The following is a 13,807-nucleotide window of genomic DNA, read 5'->3' on the forward strand; positions in this document are numbered from 1 at the left end:
ACATGAATTCTTTTTACCCTCTTACTGTATTTCCCTCCTCTTCCCTGCTTTTCCCATCTCGCCATTCATCTTCAGGTACTCTGTCCATCTCCCTTTCTCCCTCTCCACCTTTCTGTCAGGGCCCAGCTCTCTCCCTCCTCTTCCTTCGTCTGGCAGTGGAGCGGCTCCACTCTTGCTGACAGTGCTGTTTGTGTGAACTGAGTGCTGAGCTTCACAGCCCCCTCGCCTCCCATTGCTCCCCGCACCCCCCCCTCCCAGCCCCCGCCACTTTTCCTCCTCACCCTCCAGCTCTCTCCCACCTTTCCTCCTGCCTCCCACCTACAAACCCCTCCAGGCGGGGGAATTAACCTTCCAGCCCTGTGCTGCTGGGCTTAATGACTGTCTGTGGGGCCAGCTCCAACTACACAACCCAGCTGCAAACATCTGGGCCACACATACACCCACTCACACCGCCTATACCCATACACAGGCATACACACACTGTACTGGACGCTGGCATTGTGCAGCATGCACAACATTCGTTTAAAGTCCTTAAATTGGCACTATACCGTGTGTCATTATCATACTTTCTTTATTGCCTTCTGCACAAATGTGGACATTTCGTAGCACTACTCTCACAGACAGTGGTTGGTCCATCCTTACATCATGGCTGACTCATAGTGGATCCACCGATGTAGCAGTATAACTTCTTTTGTGTTTATGCAGAGGAAATACAGTCTACACAGATCCACAGCTCAAGCATTGACTATCAGCAGATCAAATGAAAAATACATGCATGTGGAAAGAAATCAACATGAGGTTGTCTTGCTAGAAGAGCTTTCAGTATGTTCCACTGAGCAAATGGTGGTATTCTCCAGCCACCATTCAGTTGGAAGTATATAATTGACAAAAGGGAGGGGAGGTGGGGGGGGGGGGGGCAATATCCAGGGGGAAAAAAGAAAAAAAATATATCCCACTGTTGAAAGTGAATTCTTTGGCCCGGGTCTGTCTCCACCTCTGCAGCGGAGCAGATCACCCCAGGACTATTTCATATATGAAATACAGTTATGTGGATACTCAGTATTCCATTCAATATGTATGAGCATAAATGTTACAAAATAGCAGCTGTGAAGACATCCATGTTGCATCTGTATCTTTGAGGGCTACACTGCTCTTCCAACCCAGCACACTGAAATGCTAAATAATGGGAACCATGAATACTCCGCAGAGAGGCAAAATAGAAAGAAACTAAAGGCATGTTCCTCCACTCTTGTTACTGGCTCACTGCAACTTTATTACACTTTTATAGTTATTTATTCCGTTGCTGAAACAAGTGGTCCGACAATTTTTAAATGGTCATTTGTTTTTACTGTGCGGCCTTTCAAGTATAAAAAAAAAATGATCTAAATCCAAACACAGTTGTTCTTAGATATTTATCCTCCTGTTCAGGTGACCCCCTTGGAACCACTGCCACCAGCACCTTCCTTTATTCTTCAGTCTCTGCAACTGCCTCTCTTTATCTGTCTTAGACTAAGGAGTGAGAGAAGGGGTAGTCTCATTGGCATTCTTTAACATCTCCGTTGCTCACTTGTGTTCAGAGAGCCATCTGAAGATCAGGAAGACAAAAAGACGCTCCTGAGCCTCAGCGTCACTCAACAGGTAAGCACAGCGCTCTAATGCAAATCCACACACCTATTCAAAGATTCCTGGCTTTTTTTAAAAGGAGGTACCCTCTTTCTCTGTGTCTGTCTGCCTTTTTCACTTTCTTTCTGTCTGTGTACCCTAGGCTGGCAGATGTGCTAGAGTTGGTTCTTGGTTAAAAGAAGGTTTTGCCTTTCTGCCTCTCAACTTTTTTCTTGAGGAGAGCATGTGTGTGTAGCAAAATAGTAAAGAGTAATCAAGTAAACTTGAACACTTTGAGCTGAAGGGAGTGAAAACAAAGCACACAAACACTAAACCTGGATTTTGTTAGAGTGCCTTGAATTTGCAGTGGACATGCCAGGCTGCTGAACTGCTGAACCAAGCTGATACTCTTTGATTTAGCCTGTCTGTCCTGGAGGCTGAGGTCTATTCTGTCTGGGTTTAGCACATCTTAATCATACTACTTAATGAATGCCATGTTTTAATCCACAATCAGTGATTTGGACGTGATTAGATTCTGTTGATAATCTAATCTGCAATTTTTAGAAACCCTCTTTATCAGCAGTTCAGTGTTAAAGCAGTAATGGTTCACAACGCAGCTTGAATGAGCTATGGTAATTGGAGCCAAAGGCAACTGGTGAGATTGGTGAAAAGTTAGGTTGGTATTAAGATGTAGGACCACATCTCAATTGCACGGGGGTTGAAACTTCATTTTCTGCACGTTGACTGATTTCTTTGGGTTTCGCGTTAAATTGGTCTAGTGTTGAGTGTATTGGGTCGTTTGATGATGTGATGAAAGACGACATTAAAAATCTACCTGTCAGGGTCACGCTGAATGGTTCAGCTACTTCTAATGCCCTTGCGGGGAGAGTGGCAGCCCTGTCTCTGAAAGCGAATCAAATTTTACATCAAACTTTCTAATTTGCGTTTGTAAGAAGCTGGTGAAGAACAAGGTAAAAACAAAACTATCAATCAGTGCGGCTGTTGTTAATATGGGTCTTTTTTATTTAATATGATTTGAAGACAAATTAACTTGCCATTCAGTCTGGTATTTATCTAATGTTACATTTCAAGCAACCGTAAAATGGCGTGTCACAGTTACTCCACAAGAGCTACACCATACCACATTTTTTTACACAAAGAAAACAAATGTGAATCAGCGAAATAACATTCTTCAACTGGCTGTATTTTTGAAGCAATTAAGGAGGTTGACTTAGGTAATGGAAATGTGGGGGAGGTCAGGCAGGCTGTGGATGAGTCCCAGTGAAAATGGTGACTCATCAGGCCATCAGCAGCAGATCTGTGTTAGCCAAACATTTCTTTTCCTCCCAGGGAACACCTGCTGTACCTAAGCTCTAAATCCCAAGGGAGGAGATGAAGTTCTGGCTGTTTTCATTGTACGTTAGAAAGAAATCCAGGACTTCTTTTCAAGAGACACCTATGTGCCGCGTTAAAAGACACAGAGAAATCGAGGAGATGGACACTTTTAACCTTAGAAAAGAATTTCTATTCATTGAAGATGGAAGTAATTGCCCTGTGTGTTGGAAAAGTATACTAGGGGCTCTGAAACACACAAATGTTTTGAGAGCAAAAAGAAATAATTGAGTGTGTGTGTTAATTCTTATCAAAGCCTGTTGGAGTGCAACTAATCGACTGAGGGGAGATGCGTCAAAGAGCTGTTGGCTTCAATTCATTTTGTCTATTCAGATGAGAAAATATTTAGTTTTCAATTAAGTAAATCACTATTATTTGTTCCACTCCTGCAGCCGATAAATTGAAGTGATTACAAACTGACTACAAATCCACAGAGTGCTCTTCCAGGTCAAATAAGGAAGAGTACTGGATGCAGTGGGCACGGACCCACAGCACTGCCTACAGATTTAATTCCAAACTGTCCCTGGGATCTATTCATGAGCATGGCATATTCCTAACATCTACTTGCATGTATCCATGGGACATAAACAAAACCCCAAACATATCCACAGTGGTAATTGACAGGAATTCTGACATGGCTTTCTTAAAGGACCATACCAGACACACGCTTTAACCTGTGTACTCAAGTCGTCATGCCCAAACAAAATGTGACCCTCTGTAATGTTATGGCATAGTTTAGTCCGGGTATCTTAAACAAGGGGTCCATGACCCCTAGGGGGTCTTCACAGTCAATGCAGGGGGTCCTCTAAGTTATTGTTTTGTAATTGCTTTTCAAAAATTAAAAGTCTTAAAACGAATCCAACATATTATCAAATATGAATCCCCACTGATGATAGGCTTACTGGCCTATATGTAAGGTGGTCCTTAACGCCATCCCCAGATACAGTGTAAGGATTCACAGTGCTACATCTATGTGTATCATTAAAAAATTATATTTTAAAAGCTTAGTATTCTATGCAAAAAGATATGTAGAAAGGTTTTAGGCGACCCCACAGGTATTTTAAGGCACAGTTTATGCGACTTCATTTTTTACAATAACGGTAGTAGGGGATCAGTTAAGCGGTCCTTGGCTTGCAAAACGTTGAAGACCCCTGGTTTAGACAACTAGCATAACTTGCAAATAAAATATGCTGCTTTTATGGTATTGTACGGTCAGGCAACTAAAACTCTTGACAAATGTTAGGGTAATGGTCATGGTTACAAGACACCAGCATTACTGTAACTATAGGAACAGAAGTGTACAGTCACCTCCTGCATTGACACATTTGAATCTCTTAGGAAAAAAACGCTCAATGCTGTGTTTCTGTAGAGGACGCTCTCTATTCACTACACATATTATCATCATCATTTACATTATTGATGTTTTCACATCATGTTGCAATTTCTATGCCTTGAAGGCATTACCTACTTTCCATGCAGCCATTAGTTTCCATTAATTTGAGTGCTTTGTAAAAAAAAATCAACTTGCAACTTGTATTAGGACATACACAAGATCATATCTGCTCTGTTCTTCACTCCCTCGGTTGATCATTCTTTTTTTTTTTTTTATGTACAGTTCTGGGGAAGTTGTGCTCTCCTCGTGACTCATCAGGAGACTTGAACTAGCTGAACAAACTAAGCCACTTAGACACAGAAAGGTCTTCAGCATTTACTTCCCATCTAAAATACAAATTACACAATCTGTACCATTGCAATAAGACCATTTTAAGGATCCTGTGGCTTTACTTTTTTATTTAATTATTTTTTGAGGGCTTTTTTCCCTTTATTTCAGAGTGACAGTGTAGATTGACAGGAAAGGTGGAGAGAGATGGGGTGATGACACGCAGCAAAAGGCTGCAGGTTGGATTCCAACCCGGGCCGCTGCAAAGGCCTCAGCCTACATGGGGAGCATGCTCTTACTGCGTGAGCTAGAGGTCAGCTAGAGGTCACCCCAACTTGTGGCTTTATAACGTTTGTTTTTATTGCAGACTAATGCAGGATTGATTGATTGTTTTATTGATTGTCTGCTGTAATTATGTGCTTGTCAGAGGCTTGTGAGATTTCATGCTAAGTAAAGTCAGGTGCGTTTAGGGCGTGTCCCAATCCAATTTTGTGGAAAAAAGATTCAGTGCGCCAGGGGCATGGTTCAAAAGGGTTGTACTTAGTGTCTTTAGTAATTCATAGGTGTGTTTTGGGTGTAACATGGGATAAACCAATCAGCTGCCACAAGATAGAAGTACGCCAAAAATTCATCTAAACACACCTCCATGTAAGACCAGGGACCATAGGCGCAAAGATTGGCGCAGGTGCATTTGCTTTTCAAACAACGTGAGGGCAGGACTCGAAATTAACAACTGCGTCGGTCTTAAAATAGTAAAGACACTTGCGTCAGGCTTTGTGCCGTGCTAAGCCGGATGTAATATAGGGTCCTAAAGGTTGGTTATAAAATACGATACTGCCTGACTCAATACAAATGCCTTTTAAAGGCATAAGCCTACTATATTCATTTATGGAGTTTATGTTAACTATATTTGATGTAGTGTTTTGTTTCCAGGGTTGTTCCAGGAGTGTTGAAGGTCAGGTGCCAGCGGTGAAATGGACTTCTTGTCAGCATGGATTGTGTCTCCTTCCGCTCTACCATTTCTCTGCCTCATCTGGGGTAAGAGAATCAAATGTCACCATACAGCCATCATTACAGCAACTGCGGCCTTCTCAAGTCTCTTCCATGTTCAGCCCATTCAGCTGAACCTTACCTTATTGAAGCCTTAGATGAATCTTCACTCTAACATAATAGCTACTGTATTTACAGTGATGCATTTACTGTGAATGTAAGTCAGTTAAACTAACCAGGTTCCTGGTATACTTACTTCTTAATCGTATACTATCAAAATCTTGTCTAAGATACCACATTTACTGCAGTATCAATGGGCTCACTCTGGCGTTTTCTATGTTTCTCCTTTCACTTTTGTTTTTTCAGCACGTGAGAAAATCAGTCCTCAGCTAGCAAATCAAGGTGGTGAACCGGACCAACTATTAACATCATCATTTTTTACCTTCCTCTGTTGTTATTGCTTAATCAAATAGGAAACCAGCAGGTGCATATTTTCACTCTCTTTTGCTGGGGGACATTTCTTCCTTTTGAACAGGTAGAAAAACACATTTTTTAAACTGATTTATTCATGGTAACATGGAAACGCAGGGTGTTAGTGTTTTATGCAAATAGCCTAATCTGAATACTGCCTAAACTGTAGTATGGCCAATAGGTTTACTCTGTGTGACCATAGTGACGTTTCTACCAGGGTTGTTGTTGTTGTTAAAGTGAAGGTAAATCTGTCCAACGTTACCGGTATGGTGCTCTGCATGTTATCCGCGGCAGTTTTTATGCCCTGTATGTCACTCCTAATCTCACCTCCAGCATTGTCTAGTTTATACAATAAATAAATAACATTATTTCAATTCTGCTAGTGAGTATTCTGTGCACAGTAGCTCCTGACTCGTTTCCATGGTGACTAGTTTGGCTTCCAGTTCAAAGGCTAAACATAACCCTAGGTGATCTGACAACTTAGTGGTACATGATCTTAATAATATGCTGTGAACTACTACCTTATGATTGGAGAAGAAGATACATATTTAAACAACATTTGCATTAGCAGACACATTTCGATAACCGTATGCAGGTATATGAGGTACATGCTCTAGCTAGAGAAGTTGTGAAATAGTGTCTAGGAAGAATTTGCTACTTTTAAACAATATACTGTATTTATCTTAAAAATGTATGTAGAAATCAGGGTTGATACATTGCATTCATATCAAATTGTAGACATCCAGTCTTGAATAAAGAATGAAAATCAATATTTCACAGCAGACATTCTGCCAGGTCATAGCCTGAAAGCAAAAGTGTAATTAACAACATTACAATTTTTTTTCCAATTGCTAAACAACATTGGGTAAAACTGGAGTTACATGTGCAAAACTCAGTCTGCACTACCAACAGTCACCTGAGCTAAACAGTTCACATCACCTGCAAAACTCGTTCCAAGCAACACAACTCTTAACACACATCTCAAAACAGGCTCAGTGCCGCCAAACACTATGCACAGTCCTCAATGAGATAACAAACACTGTCAGTCAGAACACACTGAGAGGAAAAACACTAGCATCAAACACCAATACAAAAAAACGTTTCATCTTTACAGTTTGTACAATTTGAGTGACTTCACACTACTCAATAGTTTATTTAAAGAAAAGATATAGATTTCATATAATATACCAATTTCCACGTAAGCTAAACAATCATCAGTTTGCTTCAATATAGTATTTTTTCTCTAGTAATTAATGAAATTACTGGGAAAAACGAATGGTACATTACAGTAACAAAGAATAGTGTGATTGACCCGGCCTCTCTCCAGCATCATGTAGCTAGTTTTCTTCATCACACTGGATGTCATCATCATCTCTAAATACTAATGAATGGGATGTTTCCATTGCTTTCTGAAAAACAGTAAGAATGCCGTTTTACTATAATAAATGTAGTGTTTTTTATAGCTGTGTATGTAACCTCAGACATCTTACTTGTGTATATTGGTATCTTTGCTCTACCTGTTTTTCTCAAAAGATACAGTGTATAATTGTTTGTAATTCTTATTTTATCTTATTTGTTTACAAAAAAAACTATACTGTACAGTATGTTCACTAACTAGGCTAAAACAAGACACCTGCTTAGGCTTTCAGCTAAAATTACCATCAGCCGTGTTTGATAGACACCAGACTGAAATCTATTCTGTTTTGAATGTGTGGTTAACAGTTGTGAAAGCAGTGTGTTAACATTTGAACAAAGTGCTGTAAGCCATGGGATAAGTGTGTAAAGATTTGAAAACTGTGTTCAAGCAATGGCAAACAAACTAGAGTTAGGGCCACATGAACTGTGCAGACTGTAGTTAGAGTTTTGCACATGTGACTCCAGTCGTGCCCACTGTCGTTTAGCAATCAAAAAAGACTGTAGTTAATGATGACTGCATTCCCTTTGGGTGCTGCAGTTCCCACCCTGTGGGTATTGTGCACGGTTGCTTACTGGCGTGGCCTACTGGGACTTTCAAATGAAACACCTTTGTATGTCAGTCAGGTCATTCAAATGGGACTGTTTGTAGTCATTATTATTCCTATATCAACAACTTAACTTAACTTATCAACTTAATGTGAAAGGGGACGCTCAGAGTGACAAACTCGCAGCATATTACCTCCCATCGCTAAAATTCCACTTAGCTTTACAGGCCCCCAAAAAATAATGAATGCTGGAACTTAGGCTCAATACTGTGGTCACAAGTGGCAAAATGCAGGATAATGGCCATTGATGATAATGGAACATCGAATTCCACTTCATTTCAACTGACTCAGTTGGTTTAAAGACACAGACATAATCATTAGGAAGCTTGGCTGAGGCAGAAGAGAGTGGTGTAATGGAAGCACAAGCAGGAAACTACAAACATGTTGAGGTATTAACTTCTTTAAATTTAGAGAAAAAACCTTTAAAATGTTTATCTGTGACATGCTAAAATGTTGTTTAAAAGTCAAGAAAAAAATGTTGGGCCTGAAAACTGAAGCCAATGTAGACGTGCCTTAAACATGCATTTTTTTTTAATGGCCAGCAATGGGAGACTCAACAGGACTGTATAAGTAAAAAAAAATAACTCTGTCTCACTTGATTGATACTCAGTAAACGAGTTCCTAACGACTACAATTAGTGTACAATAGACACTAAAACAGGTTATGCTTTGTATGTTACATTTTAGTTGCCTAAAATGTCCTGTTCAGTGTTTGGTTGTACTAAATGACACTCTAGGGAGTTGGCCATTCACTTTTGCGCCTGCTAGCAACCATATTGGATAGCTTCGCTCCACCTTTTCATCCAAATACACTCACTTCTGGCTACGAAAAAGCAAGATGGCAACAACCAAAATGTGACAGCAGCACAAGCAGAGAAGAGTAATTAAGTCAGTGAAGTTACTAAGTGTACGTACACACCGCGGCCAACTTGAACTGAAAAAGAAGCTCTGGCTCCCCTGTCAAGGATGCTTGTCAAAAAGTAAGGGGAAGCTTTTGATGCTTTGGCTGCTCTGACGTAGCAGCATTCGATGTTCATCGCATGTCTCATTTGAATTCGGCAGCGCAAAGGACGTCTATCCGATCAGTTGCAGGTAATTTGCCGCTAAACCGTATCATAGCTCATTACCATAAAGTTGACCTTGTTTCAACTTTCTGATTGACGTTCAACACGCTCGACACGGTTAGTGCACAGAAGGGAGAGGGAGGGGACGGAAGGAGGAGGAGGGAGGGGCGAGCTAGTCTTTTTTTTTTTTTTTTAATTGAACGTCACCCAACATCGCTTAGAGCACTTTTAACTGTAACACCAAAATAGTTTAGCAGTATTACTTCAGATAATAACGTTCCTTACCTCTTGGTTCACTCGTCTTTTTTTAACAACTGTACAGAATAAAGAGTGGAACTTTATTAAGCATTACATGCTAAACTTACACGCAATGTGGCAGGCTAGAAACAACACTTTCTTCAATATCTCAACTAGCAAGCAAGCTATGTCCCGGTTACAGAGAACATGTCCCATTTACATTAGTTCACATTTACTGTCTTACACTACTAAGTAGTGTACTGTAGGCTAAAGCTTTAGTAGCAAAACCCATGGTTTCTATCTATTGCTCATGAATTAATCTTGTAAGATTAGATACAACATTATTTATTTGTCTTGAAAGAGGAATACTTTTCTTTTTCTTTATTTAAAGAAACACAAAGGTACACAAAGTTATCACTTTAAGACATGAGAAGTCTTATCCACTACATTTTGATAATGATATGGAGTACTTATTTTTTGCAGAATAGTGCTATATGACTATTTTGGAAACCACTGGAGATTGCTGTTAAGTATTCATTTATGTAAACTGTATGCAAATGTGCTACTGTGTTTGGTTGTTTGTATGCATCCTCTGTAATGGGCAATCTTGCCCTTCATATTTGACGTGAGGTGACTGGTTCAGCCTTGATCTGAGAGCTCTGCTTCTCACTCATGTTGTCAGACGCAACAGAGCATGCTCTTCATAAACAACTTGGTCATTGCTTCAATGAAGGTCAAGATTCAAACAGCCGGAATAAGACTGGCTTCTCTGTGGGGCATTGTTTTAAACTAGAGTCAGACTTGGATATTAGGCATTCATTTGAGTATGCAGTTCCGTTTGACTCCTTGAACGGAATTTATTCATAAACCCATATGTATAATAATCATATAATCCTAGCCCCTAGTTAGAGGCTCATGGGTGGCCTGTTTTAAGGTTACCTTCCTGACTCAAGTACACTGCACCACAAAATGTCATCTAAGAGCCTGGCTGAAGGATGGCCAACCCTACCTATGACAAACACGGGGAATTAACGTGATAATCATTACTCTTCCCAGAGGGAATTAGCTGGTGGGACATTGGCATTGAAGAAAAACCACAGGTGAACGAGGTCTCTGATACCCCATGCTTTTCCCCTGCTCCCAATACCCTATCTGCATGGCCGGGGGGGATTTAATTCGCAGTAATTACTTTATTGACTCATTTTCAGGGCTGTATCACTGCAGTTTCCCATCAATAAAACATATGCCAGGATGAATAATGTGGCCAGACACAACGGGGTGCATTTTCAGACAAAAGACCACAAGACTGCATTCCTGTGGTGTAGTTTAATGTCGTGCTTCCTCTACTCTTTTAGACTTCCTCTAAAACACTCCTCACACATACTCGGTCTTTGTTCTTCTCCATTCTCTTCTCCATTCTCTTTACATTATATCCCATCACATCCCTTGTGATGGGTGTCTTTTATGTGTCCAGGCACTCATTCTCAGCAGGCCTTCAGGTCTGAGCCCAGGAACCTCACTGTGCGGATGGGAGCCACAGCCGTGTTGAGGTGTGAGGTGCTGCGAGCCTCAGGGACGGTTCAGTGGGTGAAAGATGGCCTCCTGCTGGGACCACAGAGAAGCCTGCCAGGCTTTCCACGCTACAGCATGATTGGAAACCCCACGAGAGGTAAACTCACAGATACGCACAGAATAAGGTCTATGGCCTTTTGGGCTTTGATGGACCTACCCAAGCTAAATTAATTAACTTAACTTTGATAAAAGAACCACTACAAAAGTTACCAGAATTAGTAATATCATAAATTACCCATGGTTGAATGAAGTTAGCAGTTTATGGGTTTGGCAAAGAACAAAAAAGCTAAGAAGATCCAGATGAGTGGAATAAGATACAGTGACACTGGTCAAGGTAAGGTTAAGCTACTTTGTACACTACATGGTGTGAGATGTGTAGAGGGTACATGAAGTATGATGTAATATAACATGCTGTCAGATTGAGCCTACATACTTCATTATGTTCCTGTGATATGTGTCATTCATACAGTTCTAATTATAAAGGGCTGCTTTCAGCTCAGAATGCAGTACAGCCTGACGCTGCTACTCTAAAAGTATTTGAGATGATGTTGCTATGGCTTCAAAGGGTTGTAATAAAGACACACAGACATTACGGGAACCTTATGGCACACTGGCTCTCTATACCGGGAGCATCTGGGACTGAGGAGGTGATGTGGTTGTCAACAGCCTATTACACATCCCCCTCACTGTCACTTACATATTAAGACAAAAAATATATAAATTAAAGCAAGTGAGTGTCAGCAAATCAGTGAAATGTGGCAGGAAATAAAGTGTGTTGCAGAATCTGCAACACAGTCTATAAAAAGTAATAGCCAATTAGAATGCAATCGCAAGTAAAAGAAGAGCATCTGTTCCCGATCAGTCCGCAACTATATAAGCCACATTTCAGTGTGTCGGACACCGCAAGCAACACATTAACACTGCATAGATGCCTATTCACACATTGTCGATGCTTATTAATGCCTAGAGTTAGTTTACAAAAAACAAACGCATGCAACGCTAAAATGTTGTTTTTCAGCTGATTGTCAGTGAGCAAATTCCAGTAAGCATTACAGCAGGTACAGGGTTAGAAAAAACATTCTTGCCACTTTTTTTTTTTACCTCAGCAACAAAGTAAATATATACGTGACACAAGGACCACAAACACACACAAGCTGTCCAACACTTTAAGATACACTCATGAATCAACTACCCATCAGTGCTGGTACACTTTACCAGGAAAAGAAACTGCCGACTGATGTATGCAATCACTTTACACTGCACAGAAAAAGATCAAAATCATTTAAAATGGCACTTGACTGCACTTGATACGCTACCCATTTTCACTGATTGTCACCATCAGTGATGTTTATTGATGCTTAAAAAAGCCTGAAATCAAACATTCACAAAAACAGGAGAGGGACACGTTGATTTCTACATATACTTACAGTAAATGTAGCACCCTTAGTTTCTGCAAGCGGAAGCAATAAAGTAAATGTGTATAAACACACACACAAGCCTAGATTTAGGATTTGCTGTACCCAACAAGTTGCACTGTAAAGACAAGCACGAAGAAGAACAGATAAAATGGGTTGTTGAAGCCAAAGCACCAAAGCATTGAGATTTTTCTTAATTTACTTTCAATGATTGGTCCACAAGGTGCAACTTTGGTTCACATGAATGTACTGCGAGTGTTGCATATTTTTCTTAAATAATATCAATTATCTAATTTCAAGCATTTATAAAGTGGTAAACCATAGTCACAGATGAATATTGAGATGTTTATGGCATGTTGGCAAAACTAGAACGTCTTTGCAAAGGAAATTGTTTAATCAAGTTTTATAAATCTTGTAGGTGTAAACATGTACAAATATGCTTTTCACCTAAGTAGTACTACTTAACAGCGCAAGAAAACATTTAATTAAGACCCATCAGCTGCTTCACAGCTGTCACATTGTGTTCTTTTGCGTGTATTGTTGTATATCTTCTGTCACATACTACTGGAATTTAGAATTACAAGAAAACCAAGTGAGAGAGACTATATTCCATATACTCCACTGTATGAATGATGCAAACAGGTTCTCCAAATCAAGATAAACAATTTACCCTGGTTTGTTTTTCATTCAATAAAATAACACTTTGTTTCCATCTTAAGGGCCAATGCACAAATGCAGATTTTCAGAGGGGAGAATATACCCTGCCGCTTAATTTATAGCCATGTAGATACAGTGGTGTGAAAAAGTGTTTGCCCCCTTCCTCATTTCCTGTTCCTTTGCATGTTTTTCACACTTAAGTGTCTCGGAACATCAAACCAATTTAAACAATAGTCAAGGACAACACAAGTAAACACAAAATGCAATTTGTAAATGAAGGTGTTTATTATTAAAGGTGAAAAGATATCCAAACCATCATGGCCCTGTGTGAAAAAGTGATTGCCCCCCTTGTTAAAACATACTATAACTGTGGTTGTCCACACCTGAGTTCAATTTCTCTAGCCACACCCAGGCCTGATTATTGTCACACCTGTTCACAATCAAGGCATCACTTAAATAGGAGCTGCTTGACACAGTAAGGTCCACCAGAAGATCCTTAAAAGCTACACATCATGCTGAGACCCAAAGAAATTCAGGAACAATTGAGAAAGAAAGTAATTGAGATCTATCACTTTGGAAAGGGTTATAAAGCCATTTCCAAAGCTTTGGGAAAGCGAACCACAGTGAGAGCCATTATCCACAAATGGCCAAGACATGGAACAGTGGTGACCCTTCCCAGGAGTGGCCGGCCGGCCAAAATTACCCCAAGAGTGCAGCGACGACTCAT

The 13,807-nt window shown here is 40.2% G+C and overlaps 1 protein-coding gene across 2 annotated transcripts in view; it reads left to right on the forward strand.

The window, feature by feature from the left end:
* The window catches only part of nphs1 (NPHS1 adhesion molecule, nephrin), a 53,359-nt gene that overhangs the window by 10,185 nt on the left and 29,367 nt on the right, over positions 1-13,807 (forward strand). The window contains exons 2-4 of one of the 2 annotated variants that reach the window (XM_034874836.1): positions 1,578-1,638; positions 5,588-5,692; positions 10,911-11,105. In XM_034874836.1, coding sequence (XP_034730727.1) covers positions 5,629-5,692; positions 10,911-11,105 — 259 coding nt within the window. In that variant the 5' untranslated portion in view covers positions 1,578-1,638; positions 5,588-5,628. Of the gene's footprint in view, positions 1-1,510; positions 1,639-5,587; positions 5,693-10,910; positions 11,106-13,807 lie in introns of those variants that run through there. The other variant, XM_034874837.1, reaches the window with a different exon arrangement.

This window comes from Etheostoma cragini, chromosome 6 (genome assembly GCF_013103735.1).
Source record: "Etheostoma cragini isolate CJK2018 chromosome 6, CSU_Ecrag_1.0, whole genome shotgun sequence".
Classification (NCBI taxonomy): domain Eukaryota; kingdom Metazoa; phylum Chordata; class Actinopteri; order Perciformes; family Percidae; genus Etheostoma; species Etheostoma cragini.